We start from the raw sequence: 23,768 nt of genomic DNA, 5'->3' as shown, positions 1-23,768 counted from the left end.
AACAGTTTGTGATTGGATAATGATCGTTTAAACGCAACCTTAAACGAAAAACTTCGAACAGACGGTAAAAACCGTATTAGGAAGCAAAGTGTATGTTATAGTTTGCTGCTGGAACACCATTCTATTAAAATTAAAACTTTTGCAATATAGAAATTATAATATTTAGTTCTATATGCGTAAGAATTCTTTACATATATTTTTTATATTACGAGTCCTATAAATGCCCAAATCATCTCGTCGCTAAAATAACATTAAATTGAATTTAAAAAATGAGGCAATATAGATTTTACATTAAGTTTAGCTTCTATAAGCGTTTTTTGTCGTTACTTCAGATTATCTGGTTGTCAATTTCTAAAAATCCCTAATTATGTTTAATATATCTATTGATGCAAGAATACAAATTGATGAAAATATAAAAAATGTGAAGTTTAACGCCTTCACATAGATATTTCAAAATTTCTGTTTTATTTTTAAAACGTCAATATCAATTTTGTGGTACGCTGTCGAGCGTTTCAATTAACAAAGCACCGAAGCGCCCAGACACCGCGGAGTAATCTCTCTCAATCCTGGAACCCTTCACCATGCAACGTAAAAATCAATCGAAAAATTTGAACTGACGTAATGCTTATGGTACCTTGCTGCTAAAAGCATTCTGAAACCGATGGTGCAAACTAAGGCCTGTGTTTGAAACTGCATTATGTGGAAAGTATGCTTCAAATGCGGAAGTAAAACGCATTAAGTTTCTGTTTTAACCTAACTGTTCATAAATGAGTCATTAAAAAGAATGCGAAACCTTTAAATTAACTATAATGATGTTTGGAAATGGCAATACAGCATGTACATTGTGAAACGATTCCATTTGACCTTTTGAAAAAGATATCTTTTTTTTAAGAGTTGTTCTTAGTTTTTTTATATTAATTTTGCTATAAATCCACATATTTGAGTAATGGATACTAGGTGTGTATGTTTAAAGTCTGAATCTGAGGAAATACTAAATTTAATTTTCTAGGTTGACAAAATGTCGAATAACACAGAATTATAATATTTTAAGTGCACGCCAAAAAACCTGATGTGCCTATGCCTTCTTTGTAATCCAAACATTATGTTAAAAAAATATCCGTGCCACGCAAAGCTAAAATTTAACCCTGGGTAATATCAGCACAGGTGTTGGACATTAACAGGTTAATCAATCATACCGAGCCTATAGCGTTAAGAGTGGGATGATCGCTTGTTTAGCAAACATTAGATAAATTGGTGAAACGATGCAACGTCTACCTTAGCTAACGCCTTCTTGTCGGTTGTAATTCAAAGATTTTGTGAAGTTGAAGCCAACTGTGAAAACCCTCAGGCTGTTATATTTTGCGTAAACAACTTTGTGTAAATAAATTTCGAAAGATTTCACTAAAATGAATATACTGTTGCTGCCAGGTATTGTATCAATTGTAAAATTCTTCTTCAGGAAAAAAGTTTTTTAGATAAATGTTGCAAGTTCATTGCCCTGATAAAAATTTCTTGGATAGGTTATCGAAACGTTGGCACATATAATAAAAAAATTGCCGGAAAACAATTTTACATATGAGTTTAATCCATCATATTTCGTAATTGTATTTGACTCATTGCAAAAGGTAAATAAATGTCACTTTAAAAAAAAACGCATATTAAATTTGCCAAACTCAAATTACAGCTTTACAAATTTTCGAAATTTCGAAGAATATTGTATAATAACATCAATGTACTTAGTTTTAAAACTCTGTAATTTGCTTGTTTAAGGCAGAATTAAGTTTTCTGGAGACACTGTTAAAAAATTGTATAAGTGGCAACAATACAAGAATTATCACTAAAGAATTTAATCCTCTATTGCTAGTAAAGTTTAATTTTGTATCAACAAAGCAGATCAGTCAATAAACAAAGACTTGACGAACGCTGGCAACGCAGTTTTAAGATTTCTAATTCAATTATCACTGGTCGCATTACCCACAAGGCACATGCTTACTTCACACGTGTTGCAAGTATAAACAACTTGTTCGCGACAACTGGTGTCCATTGTGCATAGCTGCTGTTTGTTTATTTATATTATACACGATTTACCATATGGGTTTTACAACCACAACGACTTACTGGAGTTTTAAACTTTGAAATTTAGTTTTCGGGAGCGAATTGTAATATAGTTCTTTGTACCCTTAGCACGTTTGACTTTATAAAGCGGCATATCTTACATTTATTTGATAATTTACAATGAAAAGGAAAATACTTGTCAGTATAGTACACATTCGGCGACGCTGGTCTAGAATCCCACCACTTTATTTAAACTAACGAAACGAGTTGTCAAAATTGAAATTGCAAAGATCAGCTAAAATCGGGAGGATGAATATAATTATAATACTTGACGCACCCTTACCCAATTAATGTCAGCAATATAAACGCCCGGACAAAAATGTGTTTGGAATGCTAGAACAGCCCCCATTCGACTATTCTTCATAAATTGCGAACTAATTAGGCAAGGTTATCCTACAAGCAATTCATGTATGACTGGGTGTTTAGTGTGGTAATTTTCCTCACTATAGAAGTCCACTTTTGGAAAAACAAGGAAATCCTAAACTCTTTTGTTTATAAAAACTAGTATTTTTTTACAGCGCGACATACTGCTCTACAGATACCATTCAACAGTGTTACAAAGTTATGTGCATTACCGCAACGTACCTCTAAAACACATACTTAGTCAATTTTGTGGTATTGAAGTAATTCACGCTTTCTTTTATACGAAAACCAGTGTTTCAGGGTGCGCGGCACACAACGCTAATTAAATCATGCAAATATTATGATGTTAGATTACATTATCCCAATGTACCTTAAGGAATTTGCCTTTTCTTTTATGCAGAAGGGCGTTACAGTCGATGGTGGGACACTTCGCATAACATCGCTATCGAGAACACACGCGGGAAAATATACGTGTAGGGCTGGAAGTGTGGAGGGATCTATACAAAGAACAACCATGGTCTATGTGTCCGGTAAGAGCCAATGGAACTTTTTTATAATATGTATTATAAGTTGAACGCTAATCAACACAGGATAATTTAAATGTTATAATTTTTGATCTTGGTAAATAGAGATAACTGTTTATTTGTGGTCAAAAACGGTATGGCGAACAATTCATGATGATGACTCTCAGGCATAAAGTAGTGGTCGATTTAAGGTACATCCCAAAAAGGCAAAATATTTAAAATTCTCACCTAAAGATTTTTGTTTCATTCGATATAGTCGGGTATGTTTTACTTCATACTATTGGAATTTTGATTTTCGATTTACAACGCCCTAAATGTTCTTAAAAAAGTGGCTTTACTCCATGTCATGAAATATCACCAGCTTGCTTTCAACACTGTACGGTGGCAAGTTGCAAGTTAAAAGTTTAAGGCTTCATATTACATACGCTAGTAACACACTGTTAGTTAAAGTTCATTGCGTTGGTGTTAAAGTGTAAGTCGCACGATATTTTGCGTTATACACAAGTCACTCACACAGAAAACTTATCAACAAACCTAATATGCAGCTGACAGTGAAAATTGGCTGACAAATTGCTGACTAAATAGGAGTTAATCCTCGGGTAAATTTACCACTTAATTACCAAGGATTTAGCGATATGAAACAATGTGTGAAAAACAGACAGAATGAGTAATAACGCCTTCTATATGAGGCATTAACGTCGTCTTCATGCAATAACTCATAAGAGTAAAAAAATATGTTTTCAAATAAATCCCTTTAAAACAAACGCCATAACGTGTAATTTAACTATTTAGTTTGGTTGGTTATATACACAGTATAGATAATGATTAATTGTTCGTGTAATAATGGTGAATTGTTTACGAGCAGCCCCTCCTCGAATCAGCAAGTTTCCAGAAGATTCCACGGTTCGAGAAAGCAACAACGTTCTCTTTACTTGCGAGGCTGTTGGGTACCCGAGCAATATTACGTACAGGTAAACACATATTCGCGTGTGTAGCTTAGTTGGTAGAGCGACGGACCCGGGGTCGTAAGTTCGAACCCCGCCGCAGACTAATTGTTTTTCCTGTCTTGCTTACACTGCATTCCTTATAAACTCAATTATTCAACTATAATTTCGGTTATATAGTCATTTGAAGGCCTACAGTACAAATCATTGATAAGTCGACTAATGTTATCAGATTTACTGAAAATTATAAATTAGTTACAAAAAACATATTTTTAATTGTTAAGTAAAAACTTGCTAAAGAAAATTGCATAATTGTGCAATCGTATCCAAGTTACCGAAATAATCAAGACATCTAAATGTCAAAAATCCACTAGACACTATATAAATTATTGTTGGGAACAAACTATAACAGGTCGTTCTTAATATCGTTCCTATCGAGCCTAATAGCAATGGAAATTATTTTTCTGCCGATTAATAAACTAATTTAAGTTGCAACCAAGGAATTTCTTGATGTTAAAAAGTGTTTGTAAGAAACGCGCCCAACAAATATAGTTACCAAAAAAGTCTTTGTAGAGATTACCGAACACAAATAACAATGCAGGTTTGTAGGGTTTGCTCAGTAAGTAACATTGCTTTTCGTTTCACTGACAAAACTCGTTACGTTCAAAGGTGGTTCCACAACGGTGTTTTGGTAACACGTGGTTCAAAGCGAAGGAGAATTCCCCAACCGGGGACCTTGATCATATACCAAGTTGACCTTGAGGATGATGGACAGGTCACGTGCGAGGCAAGCAACGGTTACGGTTCATCACCCCGAGTTTCAGCTTCACTGATCGTACAATGTAAGTTTTAAAAGGATTTTGCTGTTTTCACAATTCAAATGAAAATTTTGCTGTTTTCACAATTCAAATGAAATTTTGCTGTTTTCACAATTCAATTGAAAATTTTGCTGTTTTCAAATTTCAAATGAAAATTTTGCTGTTTTTACAATTCAAATGAAAATTTTGCTGTTTTCACAATTCAAATGAAAATTTTGCTGTTTTCACAATTCAATTGAAAATTTTGCTGTTTTCAAATTTCAAATGAAAATTTTACTGTTTTTACAATTCAAATGAAAATTTTGCTGTTTTCACAATTCAATTTGGATTTCACTGTATTCCACAATTTAAATGCAATTTTATTGAAGAAGCGAAGGCTTTAAAATGTAAACAGTTGGATGTTTTTCCCTGATTATTAATCAGGCAATTTTAACGATATTTAAACATGATAACGTTTGCTGGTAGCAAAACGAAAGTTAAACGTGAAATTATAAGATGGAGATTCAGATGAACGGAAGTAGATTTGACGTAAATGAGTAGTAAAGCAACTTTTACAAAATCAACCATTAATATTTAAGAATGAATGTTCGACACTGTCATAAAAGTTTATTAAACAAAACCTATCGTTGGAAGTCAGTAAAACCAACCAAGTGCACTAACAAATACTAGGAGTAGGAAATGGTGTCTAAAAAAAGAAGCTGAACATTTGTGCTTAATTTTAAACAAAATCAAATTGCCCTAATGCGGTGATAATTCATAACATCGGAAAATTACCTGAAACTTCTTTTTTTTTATAAACCTTCATGTTTTCAGGATCACACGGTTTTCCGCGATACAGGATATAAAAAAATTAACTGAAAGCAATTTTGTCCTTACTAAGAAACTTCACAATACGCACAATACATTCAATAGCAATTAAACATTCAAAGATGTTGTGGCACCCCTGGTTATCTTTACAAACTGCCTCGTTATAAGCTACTGGTTAAATGTTAGCATTTTAAACCCCAGCGGTCCATCAAGTATCCCACCGGCAATTTCAATTTCACAAGCTCGCAATTTCAAACGACAACCATCGATTGTCATCGACGCGCGCTCCCCTTTCAGCGCTATGACATCACAATCCATATTTTAAAGAAGAGCGTATTCGTTTGAATAAAAGATAAATCAGCACGCATAAATGACGAGCTTGGATTGTTGACGAAAATAATAATTAGACGGAAATGTTGTTAAGCGAAATTGCTTGACATCAATACAAAATAATATTGCTAATTGAAAATATTACAGAAATGTGTTTGCCTGTGTTTAGAGATTTCACAATTTCACTAAATGTGTTAATGTTGCATGGGTTTCATTTTTAACCCACAATTTTTTGTGAAATTCAATAGTTTATTTATTAGGATTTATCCCCGCTCAAAATTAACGTTAAAGTTTTTCCTTAATATTTCGCTGCGTTATGTAAAGCTGTCACAGTATTGCTTACAATGCGTAATCAGCTTAAAACAAAGCGTTACATGGATTCGCAATAGTTTGGAAGGGCGGGTGCGAATTGACAGGCACAAGTGGCCGTCAATAAGTGTTTGTAAATAAACTAAAACCGAGTAAGACGACAGATTGTACACAACTGGGTGTCACGATCACTCTAACTCTCTAGAATAGACGTGCCGACATGTCGACTGCCAAGTATTTATGTTAAAACTCATATAATCCTAACATACGGAAACCTAAAGTAAGTCAAATTGTGTCATCGTCGATAGATTTGGGTCACTTTTAAAACAATATTCAAAAAACACTTTTAAAACAATATTCAAAAAACACTTTTAAAACATTATTTGGTTAAATGAGAGTTATAAACCTTAAAAAAACGCTATTTTCATATGAGAAAAAAGAAACGCTATTTTGATATGCGGTACATCTGTGAGAAAACGACTGTAGCTATTATTACTTTATTTCTTTTTTTGTGCGTTTATAAAACACCAAAAAGCAAAAATCACCACATAAGTTTCTTATTCGTTACTTTAGCTTTTGTAGGTTAGGATTCAAATTATAGAAAACAACGAAATGCGACACCCTTTTTGTCTAAAATGGCCTAGATTTGGATTATTTCAATTCAACATAGAAGTATCACTGAAGAAACACAAATCCTTAAACTTAAGTTTAAAATTACAAATGCGAAAAGGCCGGCAGCGCAACTTGAATATAAAACCCAATATTTCATGTCAGGCGCATAAACCAGTTACATCAAATGTCACTATAGTCGACAAATTTCTATCAGCATAACCTTGTTACGGCGCCGGCAGTTTAAGCTTATCCGATTTAGCAGACCAGTAATGGCGTCATTTTACCGGCATAGACAACAGACAGTCGTACATTATCTGCTGACATATGCACTATTAAGGAATTTAGGAATGAAGAGAATGCCGTTAAAATCGTGATGTAATCTTAAATTGAGTCGAATAGCAAGCGTTTAATTTTAACCAGGTCGCTTCTCAATACAATTTAAGCCAGAGCGACAATTTAAGTAGTTTTGAGGCACATACTGGTTTGGTTGGTTGATAATTTTAACGCTTCGACAATTACATGAACATAAACTCCTCGAAATCGTAAAGGTTATATTTTGTTCATCCTTAAACTTGAGAGCCCTAACAAGAGACAAAAATACTTTTTATGACAACTTCTATCAGTTCAAAGCTTAAATAAAGCGCGGTAAACGCGTACATTAGAACAGTATAGTTTGCTTTTTCTTTGTCCCAGTCTTTATATATTTAGAATAAGTGAAACACGACTAGAACCAGGATGATTTTGTTTCACAAGAAACAGTTCGAGCGGATTGCTTTCGAAAGCATTTTCACTTTGAAATTGAAATATTACAGGGCGATACATCTTAAATTAACACAAATAAAGCAAACGCTTTTGTTTGCCAATAAAGCATAAAAAACAACAACAATAATTTATGTTGAGAATGGACCGGTTATTCTAATGTGTAAATGACGGTAACTTTAGTAAACCAAGTCAAAGTCAAAGTAGCATTCCAATGGTTCATATTACAAGCCCTAAGTAAGCCGATTTAAGTAGACTTGCCCAGATTCTATGAAACATGGAACACCTCGACTTTTGGTTTTCGTGACGCAAATAGCACTTGAGATTACAAGGTTGTGTAACGAAAGTATCGCGTTAAGTATCACTACCAAATGACGACAGCATTACTGCGAAACATAGATTTGTGAAGAAATTGAAATCTTCAGAGGTATTTTTGCCAGGTTATTGGACCACAATGTGCTTTAGCATTAAGAAGTTTAATTACTTTCAGTTGTTAACCACGTAGAAAACTCTGAGTTGCACTGCAAACCATGGCTGAAACTGCTATATATATTTGGTCTCGGACCGGCACCCATACTACATACAACATCATAGTGTTCTACAAGTACCGACAATAACACTTGGCGTCAGGTATCGGCCACTATCCGATATTATCAAACATCCTTAGTTAAAGTTTTTGTTCTTAAACGTCAGACGCAGCGAGAGTTCAGGACATGCCGCGTCGGGTTTTCGGGGGGATTTCCCTTCCATTGACTCTCTATTGCCCAGCGGTGGGCGTTCCTCCAGTGTCAAAAGTGACTTGGAAGAAGCAAGGACGAAACGTCGATATACAAGGGGTGAGTGAATATACCTTGTTATTCGATACTAGGCTTAATATTTTTTTTTATAAAGTTTTAACAAAAGTGTGTGACCTGTTCTTCAAATGATCAACTGCAAGTTGCGCGTTGTACGAAATAACAACAACTTAACAACAGGTTAAGTTTATTTAGAAGTTTAAGACGCACAATCCTATTATAACTGATCCATGGCGTACAAGAAAAATATCTTTTTATGTTGCTAAATTTAGAGGAAAAAACACCGTTAAATTGATTTACCTGGTATGTATAGCGCAAAACAATGTAAGCAAACGTTTAAAATTAAATTTTTATTTTTTGTATTGGCAAAATTTTATTGTTTATTCATTTTGAGGGAATTACTACATCCAGCCATTATCTTAACATTCAATAGAAATGTTTAAAATACTAGCTACTTCTGTCCGGTCTTGGATATTATTGCTACGTCTTACTACAAACTACAACCAAACTTTCAAGACCTCTTTTTAATGTTTCCGATTTTACGTCTAACTACAACGTACAGCCATTATGCTCCAAATTTTCAGGATCCTATTTTATTGTTGCCGTTATTATTATCCCAGGACTCGCCTTTGTCAACCGATAGAACTATGTTGAAAATGAGTCAAGAGATATTCAAACCGTTACCAACTTCTGTATGGGCTTTGGTATTATTACTACGTCTACTCCAACCTTAAGCTCCTAACTTTCAAGACCTCTTCGCTAATGTTGCTGTTATTATTATCCCAGGACCCTCGTTTATCAACCGACGGAAACGGTAGCCTTGTGTTCAACAGCGTGAAACCACGTGATCACGGAACGTACACGTGTACGCCTTACAACCAGATAGGGACGCATGGGGAATCCCCGGGAACCCAGCTGGTGATCAGGGACCCACCCCGGTTCACCCTGACCCCCAAACCAAAGTACGACGCGAGGGTGGGGGAACACTTGACCATTCCGTGCGGGGGAGATGGAGACCCAAGACCAACTGTGACGTGGGTTAAGGTGAGCAGTATGACGTACAAATGTGCGTTGAGAAACCAAAAAGTCGAATTGTACGTATTTGTACATTTAAATGGAATAATGACCTATTTAGTCAAATTTGTATGCGTGTAACAATGAATAGTGTTGTTAAGTATAAAACGAGATTGTTAGTACAAATAGATGGTTGTAATATCAAAAGATTATTCCGAATATATTTAGCTATGTCAATAACACTATATTTCCTACAAATTTATGTTCTAAATATTCTGTGAATTCCATTGCTTAACGAGTAATACGTGATTTGTTATTAAATATGTCCAAAGTCTGGGGCTAAGGACGTGTTAGAATTCTTAAAATGTAGCGCAGATCGATTTTAGACGCAGGGGAAATGTTAAACAGGCATGCCTGAATTTGTTTTAAACTGGATTTGTCTAAAAGTACGCCTACTTTTACATAAATTTTTTCTTTTTTTTTTTAATTTTAAGGTCATTAGCTCCAAACGTCGCAAGTCATAAATATGATGCAAAAGTTCCTTAAAAAAGCAAAAAAAAAACGTATTTGACACCTTTTGTAAATTCTTATCAATCTTTCAACTTTAACAGACGCAGGGCAAGGCAGACGACTTAACCTACTGCATCGAGGGTGGCAACCTAAGTATCGCTTCAGTAAGGAAGGAACATCACGGCCTGTGGCAGTGCGTCATCTCAAATGCTGTTGGTGACGTCAAACGTGACGTCAGGATTATCGTCAGATGTAAGCGGATTTGATAGCAGTTATATTGCAAAGTTTGGGAAGTGTTGAACAAATTTTAATTGGGTAAAATGGCTTGGTTTCGTGGAGCAAACACTTGTAGACCGTATAACGGTGGAAGGAAAATCACTTTTATTATTAATACCGACTTCCATACACGTCATCGTTGGAATAGTATACAACTTTATGTGGGTTCAATAATATCCATATTTGTCAAAGTATTTGAAACCTGTCTATAGATATAATGGGAAAACAGGACCGGGCGGCCAACTATAGTTCAAACTTTGAAAACATAAAAAATAGCGTGTGAGGTTATTTTTTTTAAACCACGAGCGTTTACATTTATTATTTGTTTAAATTACTTAAGCTGTCTGATTCAAGATTTTTAATTACCTTAATTGCCGGTTCACTTTAAGTCGCTTCCAATTACTTCGATAACTAAGATAATGTGGCGACATCAAAAGTAGATTAACCCTAATCCATTTATTAATAGTGAAACATATCTTTTTAGTGACAATGAAAAAAAAACGATCCCTTTAGTGGTTATAGAAAGCTATATTGTGGAGCCTTATGTCTGGAGCTTGTAGTTCAAAGTGAACTAAATATCAATGCCAAAGCATTTTAACTGCTGTATAAGCCTTTATACTTATTATTATAGGACTTTTCACACTTCTTATTCATTGCATTATAGGCTACAATAGTTATCTTAATAAAAATATTGATGTTACCATTTTAAGTTTTGCTGTTATTTTTATTTTTTTTAACAGATACGTCACCCCACCTAGTTCAGAACTTAACGGCAGAACTGGTCGATGATTGGTCAGTTCGTGTCACTTGGGACCCAGGATTTGACGGTGGTTACCCGCAACACTTTTTACTCTGGTATGGTTATGTGTAAAAATATATTAGGAAAAAAAAATATATATATATCTTAAACCGTTTCCTTTCGTTAATCATAATTATGCTTTAAAATGTAAGCAAGTTTAGTAAATTTAACTCAAAAACGGTAGTTGTTACTTATGCAAAATGCAGATGCTACTTTTGGCGAAATATATAAAATCATTTATCCAAATATCTAACCATACTTGTTACTTGTCTAACCATGAACTTGTTAATCTATGAATTATCTGCATAATATGGAGCTCTGACATTTTCTTCGCTCTGAATTTATGTTTTATATCCTATATCTTTCTACACTTTTGGCTTGCATGTGTAATTTGGTATATATAGCGTAAAACACGGTAATCTCGTTTTTAAATTTACCTCAATTTACAGATGTTTATATTACTTACACTCAATAAATATAAAGCACGTATTACACTTTTCCTAGGTACAAGGAAGCTGACAAGGGCGACAACATGTGGCGGTCAGTTTACAATCGCGGCGACCAGCAGGTGGTGCTATTAAGGCATTTAAAGCCGGATACGTTTTACCAGTTCTCGGTAATCGCTGAAAGCAAGGCGGGAAAGGGACATTTCAGTCCAACTGTAACCCTGAAGACGAGAGGTAAGGTTTGAAAGATTTTAGTCCGACAAGCATGTGCTGTACATACCCGACAGTTCAGCTGACGTTGTAATACCAGTATAAGTTTAAATTTAACTACAATAACTTTCACGCCATATTATATTTCAAACCTAGTTTTTTTTTTGCAAGAACTTGATATTTTAAAATATTTTATTCAAAATGAGGAAGAAAAAATTGTTAAGTTGACAAAGGCCAAAAATGTTTTACCAAATACACATTTCGCCTTTGAACGATTTATTTTCTTTAAAGCAACCCGTTGAGTTATACAGCACAAAAAAATATTACTCATTGTAATATGCCTAAACTCCTTTTCCAAACACCACTTATTGAAATCAGTTTTTGTCAGTGACATACTTTTAACGAATGAATTTTTCTTAGACCAAATTGAAAAATTCTTCGTACAAAATATGTACTCCATGACATTCTTTCAAATATTATACTATAAACGTACTTTTAAAGGTTGATTTCCTTACATCCACTATTAGTAATCCATCATTAATAGTCGAAATATATTTTTAAACGACGTTTGAAACTTTAGTACAATTTAGTACAAAAAAAACACCCCTACATATTTTCATCCAGCTTTAAAGCGACCAGTTTCCACACAACAATTAACACTTCCTCCGATTACGCGACGTAAATATAACAGTCCAAACGTAATTTAACAACCTTGTTGTGCAAAAACACTGCTTTTCGAAATGCTGTTAAAATTTCCACTTGTCTAATAATAAATAGAATTATTAACCAAACAGCAGCTTGCTGTGCTTTAAAACGACCGTGTATCTTCCAGTTCTTTAAAAATCAAGTTTACTTTGCCCTAAACCACCATTTGCAGTGGATTTTTAATTATGAAAACATATTTTTAAATGACGTTTGAAATTCCAGTATAGTTAAGCACAAAAACACCCCTAATGTTTAATCCAGCTTTAAAGCGACCAGTATCCACCCCACAACCAACCCTTCCCCCACCCTCCAAACTCGACTTTACAACCGACTCGGATGGCAAGGTCATACTCGCCTGGCGCCCGCCTCGAAACTCGCTTAAGCTACTCGGATACTTGCTCGAGTTCAGGAGGATTGGACCGGATGACGTCACAGAAGAAAATACGTCACAAAGCCGACCGGTTCCGACGTACGCCGAGAATATAAACTCACGAAGTAAGTAATTTAATATTAAACTATTACTATGAAATAATGATCTGAAGTAACATGACAAAATTTATTTTGTATAAGCTTTAAATTTCTTGAAGATATTTTTTGTGGTAATATAAGGAAGTGGCTATTATCCCGGCTCGCAAAACTGCGCATACACACATTATACATTGATTTACCTTTTACAAATATTAGTTGTTCGATCAACAATAGTAAATCCAAACATTAGATATTTTTTCTAGTTATATAATCGTAAACAATATTTAATTCTAGGAACAAGTAGTAATCGCTCTTACTTGAAACATATAATGATCTGAAAGAACATTTTTATGCAACCTATATCCATCATATTGTACCTGCCTTTGTTGCAACCATGCTATTTAAAAACTTTAGCATTTTTTTTATGTCGAAATTCCATCTACAACCATTATGATATAAAACAGACGTTTTTCAAGTCTGTGAGAAGGTTGGCTTAAAATCCTACATTTCCTTTCGTGATTAAGCACACTTTCTCACTGATTCGACGAGTAATTGTTTAACAGTTTTTATTTAGATGTGTGGGTATTTTTGTTTATGTGCAACAACCAATCCTAATTGAGGCGATAAATTTTCGTGAAGCAGATTTATGTAAGAGATTTAAATAGATTTCTGTAATCAAATATCCCAGTATTCATAAAGACATAAATAGTAAGAAATACAAGAGATAAAAAATAAGAAAAAACATGTTTCGCATATTATTTTTGTTCACTTTTATATATCCCATCTAAAGTAAATGCTGGCAAATCACGCAGAATGTTCACAGTGTTTCAACGTTAACCGTAACCATCAAAATTAATTTCGAATTTAGAAAATCGAAACAAGCGAAACGTGGACGAATTTGATTGGAAGACGTTGGACACCACATCGAGCAACGTCACTAGTTACGTCATAGCATCGGACCTCATTTATCGTGATCAGATTTATGAATTCCAAGTAGTGGCTGTAACACCTACCCAATACACAAGACCAAGCCAACCGGTTCGACTCTCAACTAAAGGTATCCGTGTATTTACGTTTTCACTTGTAACGCAGATTTGCGATACTTGGCATTGTATTGTGATACTGATACGATATTTTGGCCAAACAGTACCACGGTCCTAGTTGATAACAAGTTACGCTATTGCTTGGCTCAAACAAGCAAAATAGGTAAAATTGAAACGTTCGAAGGTATTTTTGAGCATTTTATTAAACCCAAATTTGCCTTTGTAAAGAGCTTATAGCAACCTTCTATCGTTAATTTGTTTTAATTAGTTTACCTCATTAAGCTAGATATCAATCTTACGAAGACCAATACGACCACTGAATGTCGGACATCGGCTCCGAATTGATATTATTGGGCATCCTGCTTGTACACTAATATTACTATCCAACATCTAAAACCATACAGGCAGAAACAAAAACTTCTAACATCCAACTTCCAAAACTCTTTAAGTACACTTATAACAACTCTACTGCAGTCTGCACAAATATGCCAACATGCCCTTGCCTTATAAAACTGGAATATCAAATAATGATACGGAAACAAACTGTCAGTTACAGCACTAAAGTGTCAAAGAACTAATAACGTGCAATAATTACAACGATATACAATGTCGAATATTAATAACGTCTCCAACTATAACATTAACCACTAGAAATGTCTGGTATAAACCTATACTCCAACTATATACCTGGATAATATAGAACAACTCGAAAAAAAGGTTAATCAGGTTATTAGCTTTAGCTTATAAAACCCGAAATTTATAACATTGCTGCACTAAAAACTACATAGATAACCTATAACAACTCTACTTTACAGGTTTATCAGCTTACCCTTGCCTTATGGAACCGATAGCAAGCTCTGCAGTGTTACAGCATCCAGTAACGATCGGAATTGTGGTTGGATCACTCGTCATACTTCTCATAGTGGCACTTGTTGTGTTGTGGAGATGCAGGCACAGGCTTGCAACCAACAGGAGAGCATCTAAAAATAAACGAGGTTAGTAAATTGGTAATATCTACTTTGTATGTTGAGTTTAAACCGGGTTAGGTTCGGCGAAAGAACATATTAATTTAAAAAGCGGCAATAATGGACAGAAAAATGTAGCAACATAATAAATATTATTGGATAATACTTCCATACATCGGAAGCCTTTGACAGATTAAACTAATCAGTCGATTAAGATACAAGCAGGGCCAGCTAGAAAAACATGTAGCCTGTAGTGAGGTTCGAACTCACGGCCTCGGTCATACCGGGCCCGTCGCTCCACCAACTGAGCTACACAGGGTCAGAGGGGACAAAGTCGTGAAACAACGATATCACCGTTGCCTGCTGCATCGTGTTTGTAAAACTAACCTGTGGTAAGGTTTGAACTTACGACTTCGGTCATACCGGGACCGTCACTCTACCAACTGAGCTACACAGGCTCATAGGGGAGCAAGTTGAGAAAGAACAATATCACAATTGCCTGCTGCATTCTGTTAGTACAAACCACTTTCTACTGAATTCTATCTACAGTATTACGTCAAAACTTTTCAATTTTATACATCTGTGATAATTGTTTCAGAAACATCGGTGGAAAGCTTTACTTCAAGCGACCAACGTGAATGGTAAGTGCCTACTGTCTAGCACAATTAAAAAAAAAATTTAGCTTGATAATGAATCTCAAAGTCAAAAAGGTCGCGTAGATCGACAATATCTTGATTAAGACGGTTTGATACGAGCTTGTATAATTTAAATTGATGTCGATCTACCTTTTTGACTTTGCAGTTCATTGTCAAGCTACAATACAGATCCGTGCATAGTGTCCGTAAAAATTGGTTTGAAATTAATTCTCCCAAAATCGTATGGAAATAAATGATTTTTTCACAATCTTCAAAATGGCGTCTAAATTATTCTTTCAACGTCATAGCTGTGACGTCAACGACCCAACCAACCCTAGCGAACACATTATCGTCAACGACGGTTTCTCGTCGCTCTCCTGTCTCGGACGTCAGCATGACGCAGTAGTGACGTCACCAGTTGTAGCGCTGGAGGCCGAAAGCAAAGAAGCGGAAATATCCGAAGGTGAGAAATGTTTCCGTTTTACAATCGACATGTCTGTTTTTGGGTTACTGACTGTTAAGCTCTCGCTTTGCGGTATAAAAGTAATTAAATTAAACCGTAAGTAGTTTATGGCTGAAGGTTAAAAGGTCAGTGAGCACGCTTTGCCTTTAAACTATTCTTGAAATCAACCAGTTGGTGTTACTATTCTGTAGTGCTAAAACAAAATGCACGTTCATGACTCTTGCAAGCATACAATAAAAGCAAAGTTTTGAAAAACAAACTGAAATGTTTTGTTTTCAAGCTTATCCAGTCAATAGTAAGTTAACAGGAATTAACTGCTGTATAATGATTTCAACAAATCTAAAAACCTTCATTTAAAATATGCGTTTAAAAATCTCAATTATACTTATATTCTATCGTTAGCTGATTTATGACATTTTTCCTCCCCCAAGGAGAGGACTACTGCCTGCTGCGTCCTTACGACGGGAGAAGAGAGGAGATTGATCGTAGGAGGAGGAGCGCTGATGAGGAGTCAGTGAAAAGAAGGAGGGAAACTGCTGCCAAGATCCTACAAGCTCAACAAGCAAGAAGATCAAAGATCGTAGCTGCTTCCAAAGAAGGTACAGTGGCAAAACAGCATTTGCCTTGGAAGATTTTATTTAAAGGTACAGTAGCGAACAGACCGACACAAAAAATTGAGATTGCACCGGAACTCTTGTAGCAAACATGTTGCTAACTTCAACGATTTTAAAGTACGGTAGCAAACGGAGCCAAATCGTCTTTAACAAACGCGTCAGTTTAAACCGAAGCCGTATTCTTGGACGCAATAAAATGCAGTCCATTACTAAAGACAGTATAGTTCTATATTATGCTTTTTAGTAATTCAAAACAAATAAATTCCTATACATCTTATTTTTCAAATTTTGTTCAACGAATCTTTGCTATAAACAAACAAATGTAAAAGAGTTCTATTTTCTTCTTTAGGAACATTCGAGACGGTATCGTGCGATCCCAGGAAATTTAAACAATTGGAAGACAACAGCGCCACCACGCGGTTTCTCATGCTTGACGACCGCAGGCGCAAGGTGGAGCCAGAGTGCGCGGTGGATGAATCCTGCTTCGGCGTCATAACGAGCGCAAATTCAGCGGAAGTGACGCAGGGCGCTTTCGCGTCAACCGGAAGTTCAAATAATACAGTCGACGATGACATCATAGTCGGTTGCCACGTCACAGGTCACGTGGACGAGCCGACGGGGCAACACCTTCCCCTGTTGTCTTCGTCGCCGGTCAAAGTTCAACCGAACCGTAAGTCTATGACGTCAACAATGGGACGCGCGGCGTCGGTAAGCCCGGACCGGTTCCTGCGGCGCCCGAGGTCCCGGGCCAGCTACAGCTTCGATTTCTATCGTGAGAGGCATAAACAAGTAGCGACTGAGGGGAATAACCGGACGTTCTCGAGTGGAGAGGGAAATTCCCATGATTCGCCCACTTTGGAGATAGATTGCAGTAATAGCGACATCGAGGTGCGCTTTGTAAAGGCTCCTGGAGGTAATCCACAGCATCAGCAGATTGTGATGCAACGGGGTGACAACTATAAAGTTGGTGAGTAAATTTCTAAACGTGCATGTTTGAAGCTATAAGAATTTTTAAGAATACTTGAATAATAAACGAAAGTAAGCTTGTTCTTAGTTAATCAAATCAAGTGATATTTTGAGAAAGCAATATTGCACTGAATATGTGTTATTAAATATTACCTTGACCCTTGCAAGATAACTGTTGACCCCAATACCTGATCGGTAACAGAATAGTCTGGTAAACCTAGTAATTCAGGCAAGAGACCATTTATAGATGTAAACGATATATATATATGTACTAACAAAATATACCGACTATGCTTTTGCTTGTAAAATAAATATGTCTTTTAAAATCTATAAACAGTGTCTGATCTGAATTTCTAGTTTTCTTGACTATTCTGCTGTTTCAGAAAACAATTATGTAGTATAAGAAAAAAAAAACTTGGGGTAAAAACAAACATCTAGTATAAAAAGAATGATTTATCAGAAAAGTCACCTTTTTCTATTTCAATCTTCGACTGCAAAAATAACCTTATGAAAATTATTATAAATGCTTAAGAGATAAATGTCTAACAACCACACGGTAACGAAATATAGTTTGTTTCTACAAGGACCAGATCCTGTGGATTACAACGTCGGCAGAAGTTTGACACCGAGAGTGGCAGATATGGAAGTAAGTACAAAGCGTATACCAAACTATAGAATAAAACTGAGAAAACATAAGTGTTGTGGACCTGGATGTTGATTTTCAATAAAATGTAGCAAACAAACAACAACAAAAATACCAATAGAAAAAGCAAATTTTTAATTACTGATCTAGCCAAATTATGATTGAAAATTAAAATAATGTATACTTGCTTTATTAACTTAAAAAATCTCAGATAGTAGCTATACTTGTACAATTTAAAAAATGTGTAAAGCTTATCAATGTTATTAATACAACATATTTTTAGCAGTGTCAACTATTTTATAAAATGCAAACATGGATGCATCTAGTTTAAACAATAATCTAAGTCACTTCACTAAAATAAATAGGACATTTTCTTTTCAAAAAGTCACAAATTGATAAATGGTATGAACTAAAAGCCCAACTATACAGATGTAATCATTGCATTCAACATGTCATTACAACACTAAACCACAATATAATATATTTTTCCTACTAAGCTATATCTTCTAGTATCTTAGCCGATAGAATCCACGTAATATCAAATCACTTATTACACTTTACTATCTCGAACATGACAACTGCATAGGATCTCAAATATTTTAGTTTCCAAGTTCCCAATTCACATTCAAGCAAATTCCTTTTAAGGTTCGCATGAGAGGTTCGACTTACCACCAGAGGGCAGCACACGACCGCCACAAGCGAGTGTCGCTAGAGGCGCTGTTGAGCCCGGAGCACAACAACTCTCAAAACTTGTTCGCATCCGACTCCGAAGTTGAAAAGAAAGTAAGGAGACCACCTTCGCGAAGTCGCGCACAAAGCGTTACGTCGCCTTTGACCAAGGGTCAGTGTTCCCAGCAGAACGCGCCTTCTCCTATGCGGGGATTCACCCACGATCGCAGCAAGTATAGGGATTATTTACAAGGAGAAAAGCAAAGAAAAAGGGATTCGAACAGAATCTACAGTGAAGTCCCTAAACCGACCATGATATCGATTGCTGACATTTCTTGGGACGCAGTTCGAAAGAGCGACACGATTGGTTCGTTCGGCACTACGTCATCGTGCGTCTCGCCCAATCACAGCCCGCTAAAAACGACAAGCCCGATAATGTCTGTGGGCGCCATCAGTTCAAAACAGCAGCAGAGTGCTACAAGTTCAACGAAATGGCAGCAGCATTGGGGCAGCCTAGGTCGGACTTCGAGATTACAAAATCTCTCCCTTCCTGTACGCTCGGTGGCGCCACCACGTGAACATTTAGGAGTGCAGAAGAAGAGTTTGTCGTTTTCCTTTACGCAAGGAACAAACGATCAGATCATTTTGAAATCCAGGCAAGGAAGAAGATCTTTGCCTAATTCGCCCACCAAGGCATTTAGGAATAGGGAGGAAATGTTAGCGCAAAGAATACACGCCAAACCGCCCGCTGGAAACGAATTGCGCAATCTACAGACGAAGTTGCGCAATCGACCGGAGACGTCAACCCCAAACGTGCTGGATGGAAGCACAGGTAACTTAACTTATATAACTCTAATAAATGAACATTAAACAAACTGGCGTAATTCCAAAAGCTTAACATTATATTCATTACTCACAGTATGCCTAACGATATGCTAGAAAACATTTTTCGCTAAATTTGGCATAGCTAAAACAGTATTTCTCAACCTTTTATGGCTAGCGGCACCCCTCCGAAATAATAAAGATTGCGGCACCCCCTTCAAGATTTTCTGTAGGTAATTCACTAGAATGTCAAAATAAACGGAACTGGGATAGAAAAATAGGGAATAATTGAAGTTGAGCAAGCAAACCAAACGGTTTTATCAAATCTACACAACGTAGGACGTTATAATTGGATTTATTCCACTCTAATCTTACCCAAAAAGTTGTAAGAGTTAAGCAAAAATCTGATTCTTAAAGATTCTCAAATATCTCTCGGCACCCTTAAGCATTAAAAATGTGCTGCGACAACCCGCTTAAGAACCACTGACATAAAAGTATAAGCTACTTCTTTATACCGCCAACTTTTTTTGCTTTGACTTTTCGCATCCTTTTATGACGTCATATTATTCGACTAAAAATTCGTGACGTCATAATTTCCAAAACCGATTGACAATAATAAAAGCGTTACAGCAGGGGTGTCCAACTCAAACATGCCGACGTGCTAATTTTTATTTTATAATTTCTTTCCGTGCCACAGTTTAGCAACTATTTTATTGTAATATTAAAAGCGCTTTTGTACAAAATATGAAAACAGTATAATGTTATAATATCATTAGTTGTTTGTTGTCGTAATTGCTGGGATTGTATTGTGAATCAACAATAACAATTGGCTATAACAAATTTAACTTTTTTGACAATTGGCTGTATTTTTAGGGGGGCTTGCGTGCCATTTTGTACTAGGTCGCGTGTCACATTTGGCACGCGTGCCTCATGTTGGACATCCCTGCGTTACAGGATTAAATTCCATCCCTAACCAAATGTTTTCTATAGGTTCAGGTCCTGAACAAATTTTGTCCGGGCATTCGTCATCACTGCCTTCGTCACGAGTGACGTCACCAACCATGCGACGTCATCGCTCGTCGCACGGAGAGTCGCTGAGCAGTGGCTACGTCACACAAGATACCATACAACTGTCGCCCGGTGGCGGTAGAGCGCAATCAGAAAGGTAAAAAAAATTGAAAAACAAGTTAGCCATAAAAATTTGTACTAATTGAACTTGCACACTTGTAGATCCCGGCGTGACAACTCTTCCATAGAAGACAACTACGAGTGGGATTCAGAGTTTGCGATGGAATCTGAGATTCTGGAGGCCTTGAGAAAGTTTGAGAGCAGCAAGCCTACTTCTACATTGTCGGCTGTGAGTTGATTAAATAGCTTTAAGTTAATTTAAAAGAAAAAAAAACATGCACTGTGAAATAGTTTTGTGATTTGGACAAAATCCACAATGTTTATGTCTAAACAGTTTCAAAGTCAGATTATTCTGAGTTGAAATGTTAATAGCGCACTTAGAGACGTATCAGGATTCTCATTCAATATAAAGTGATAAAAAAAGTAATAAAAAAATTCACAAAACAAACCTCAACGCCGCAAGAGGTTAATTAGCGACACTCATAGTCGTCCAAATGTTTTTAATAAAAAATAATTCCGTAATATATTGTAAACATCCATTCAAAGTTTGGCATTGCATTAATCTTGCCATCTCAATGTATTTCCGTTAATTTTAGGAATTACGTGATAAACTTCTTAAGCAGTATTTCCAGTATGCCAAAAACTCCATTTTAAGCGATTACTTTAAATTTATATTATGCTATTGACAAACTGGAAATTAGTGTAAAACTTATGTTAAACCAAAACATAAATTTTACGAAATGAATACCCAAACAGGAACACCATTCGATTTTCCATCTCTAATTTTCCTCTCACTTTCAGGAATTACGCGATGAGCTTCTAAAGTTCGCTGGTGACGCAAACACAAGGCGATCATCAACCAATCAGAGAAGCCCACGTAGCCCTTCTGCAGCAAGAAAGATAACTTCGCCATTTGTGAGTGGAAATAAATTCATACAATGTAATGAAAAATGAAATAGGTATTCCCGCTTTACATGAACTGAGTATTACTTTTTAACGAGACAATGCTATCCGACAAGACAAATGCTAACTAGTATAATGACTTTAGGAAGATTTAAATTACCCCCAAATCTGTTAGAAATCGATAAAGTGTGTATTACAGAAACCATTTTGAAATCCACCTTTTAAACCTTTGCTTTTACCTCAGGTAACTTGAAATGAGCAATCATATAAGAAACGAAATTTGTGCGAAGCAAGTTATTCGTAACTATATAATGTGTAACAAAAACAAGCCAGTTTTAAAAATTATTTTCCAACCAGAATCACTTATCAAATCTACTGTATGTTTCATACTTTAGGGCACAACTGGATCGAATGACGATAGCGATGACCAAACAAGACAAGATATAGAGAGAAGGTACTAACTATACTAAAGATTAACGCAATAAACATCCAACCAAATGTTAACAAACATGTAACCAAATGTTAAAATTAAATGCCATAACCGGAGCTTCATACATCTAGCTATTTACTTATAATGCTGCATAAGTTCTATATTTCTCGCGTTACATTTAATGCTGCAAACAAGTATAGAGGACACAACACGTATCCTATACCAATCTATCAACAACATATAAATAAATGAAATACCCATTCTAATTAAAATAGGCAATAAAAAATATTCGCCCAGATAAACAATAAGATTTATAGGCTTTAATTTTACGTGCTCAGGTGATTAACCAACAATATTACGTGCTATTTCTCGCACTAGATTTAAAGCTGCAAAATAATTGAATATATAGAACATACACGTATTCCATATCAAACGATCAACAATGAATAAATAAATAGAATACCAATTTTAACAAACAGAAATAAAAAACATTCTCAATACGATTTATTGGCCTTTTGCCAAGGTCATAAAACAGTACTAACTTCTGTGTTTCCAGATAAATTTAACCAATAATTTTAACGTGCTCAGGTGCGCCGTCTTGCGGCAGGAGTTTTTGTACTTTCGCCAGCTTCAAGCTCAAGCTGATCAGATGCAACAAATAAGGGAGGAACGGGACAGAGATAGGCACAATTTGTGAACAACCTTTAAGTTTCGATGCACAACATCACAACAATACAGGTTTTAGACGTTTTATTGAACTTCCGCGCATAAAACAGGATGTTTGCTTCTTAAATTAAATAAATCTTTAAATTCTTTTAAAATAGAATAAAACAGAAATAATACAATAACACCCGAAGCGAAAACAAAAATCACAATATTTTAGGAAATTTGTAAAACAGAGAAAAACATTTTTTCGTTTTCTTCCAAATATTCCTGTTTTAATTGTTTTGTTGAACGTTTTTCCTTTCTACTTAAAGTGTTTGATTTTGATTTAGGAAAATAATCTAAACAATTTGGTCACCAATTTTTATCGTAATCGATTTGATTCCTATTTTCTATGTTGGTTGTTTTATTTATTTAAATGCCATTGACTCGGTGTATTTTTAATCGCGCAAAAAAGTTCCTTTTCGTGTTAGTTTACTGTTTTTGTTTTGAAGGTGTACTTTATTTGTTTGTCCAAGCACTTGTAGTGGTAAAATAAAAATATACAAGTTACACAATCTTTTAAGCGTTTATAACTTTGCGCGTTTCCATTAAATCAAGGTTTACTGTCCTATATTTCGCACAGTGTTACGAGATATAATTTTATTGACGAAGTATTTATGTACGTGCGCCTTCCGTAAATCACAAATAAAAGACGAATCAATATGATTGTCTGTGAATTTACGCCGCCCTAAAATGGCGGAAGCTTATTACTAGCGTATAGATTATAAATTCATGATTTTTTTTTAAGAGATTTAAATTTAACTTAAGCATAAGGTTTTTGAAACGAATTTCCTCTTTTTCGACAAGTTACAGACAACTAAGAGATTTAAGTGGATTTTTTTTCGAATTTCCAAATGTTTACAAGGCTTAAACAAAGATAATTTTTTTTCTGTTTTTATTTATGATTTTAAACAATTGCGGATTTTTTTTCACTGAGATATGTCAACCAAGAACCGCAATTTCTCATCAAATAGATTTT

General features: G+C 35.5%; 1 protein-coding gene across 1 annotated transcript in view; it reads left to right on the top strand.

Annotated features, from left to right (window-relative positions):
• LOC146141183 (uncharacterized) overlaps positions 1 to 23,095 on the top strand; it is a 55,418-nt gene extending 32,323 nt beyond the window's left edge. Inside the window, exons 5-26 of the mRNA XM_083392840.1 lie at positions 2,882 to 3,008; positions 3,868 to 3,973; positions 4,616 to 4,788; positions 8,275 to 8,417; positions 9,162 to 9,419; positions 10,001 to 10,151; positions 10,916 to 11,030; positions 11,479 to 11,654; positions 12,597 to 12,830; positions 13,672 to 13,860; positions 14,662 to 14,841; positions 15,410 to 15,452; positions 15,755 to 15,909; positions 16,341 to 16,508; positions 16,873 to 17,490; positions 18,074 to 18,135; positions 18,778 to 19,633; positions 20,614 to 20,788; positions 20,854 to 20,980; positions 21,553 to 21,666; positions 22,050 to 22,108; positions 22,673 to 23,095. Of these exons, the coding sequence (XP_083248966.1) occupies positions 2,882 to 3,008; positions 3,868 to 3,973; positions 4,616 to 4,788; positions 8,275 to 8,417; positions 9,162 to 9,419; positions 10,001 to 10,151; positions 10,916 to 11,030; positions 11,479 to 11,654; positions 12,597 to 12,830; positions 13,672 to 13,860; positions 14,662 to 14,841; positions 15,410 to 15,452; positions 15,755 to 15,909; positions 16,341 to 16,508; positions 16,873 to 17,490; positions 18,074 to 18,135; positions 18,778 to 19,633; positions 20,614 to 20,788; positions 20,854 to 20,980; positions 21,553 to 21,666; positions 22,050 to 22,108; positions 22,673 to 22,781 (4,338 nt within the window). The 3' untranslated portion in view covers positions 22,782 to 23,095. The remainder of the gene's footprint in view (positions 1 to 2,881; positions 3,009 to 3,867; positions 3,974 to 4,615; positions 4,789 to 8,274; positions 8,418 to 9,161; positions 9,420 to 10,000; positions 10,152 to 10,915; positions 11,031 to 11,478; positions 11,655 to 12,596; positions 12,831 to 13,671; positions 13,861 to 14,661; positions 14,842 to 15,409; positions 15,453 to 15,754; positions 15,910 to 16,340; positions 16,509 to 16,872; positions 17,491 to 18,073; positions 18,136 to 18,777; positions 19,634 to 20,613; positions 20,789 to 20,853; positions 20,981 to 21,552; positions 21,667 to 22,049; positions 22,109 to 22,672) is intronic.
• The last annotated feature ends 673 nt before the right edge of the window (positions 23,096 to 23,768 follow it).

The sequence above is a fragment of the Ascidiella aspersa genome, chromosome 6 (genome assembly GCF_963924565.1).
Source record: "Ascidiella aspersa chromosome 6, kaAscAspe10.2, whole genome shotgun sequence".
Classification (NCBI taxonomy): Eukaryota; Metazoa; Chordata; class Ascidiacea; order Phlebobranchia; family Ascidiidae; genus Ascidiella; species Ascidiella aspersa.
The sequence above is the reverse complement of the archived record's forward strand: the minus strand, read 5'-3'. Positions and strand labels throughout refer to the sequence as shown.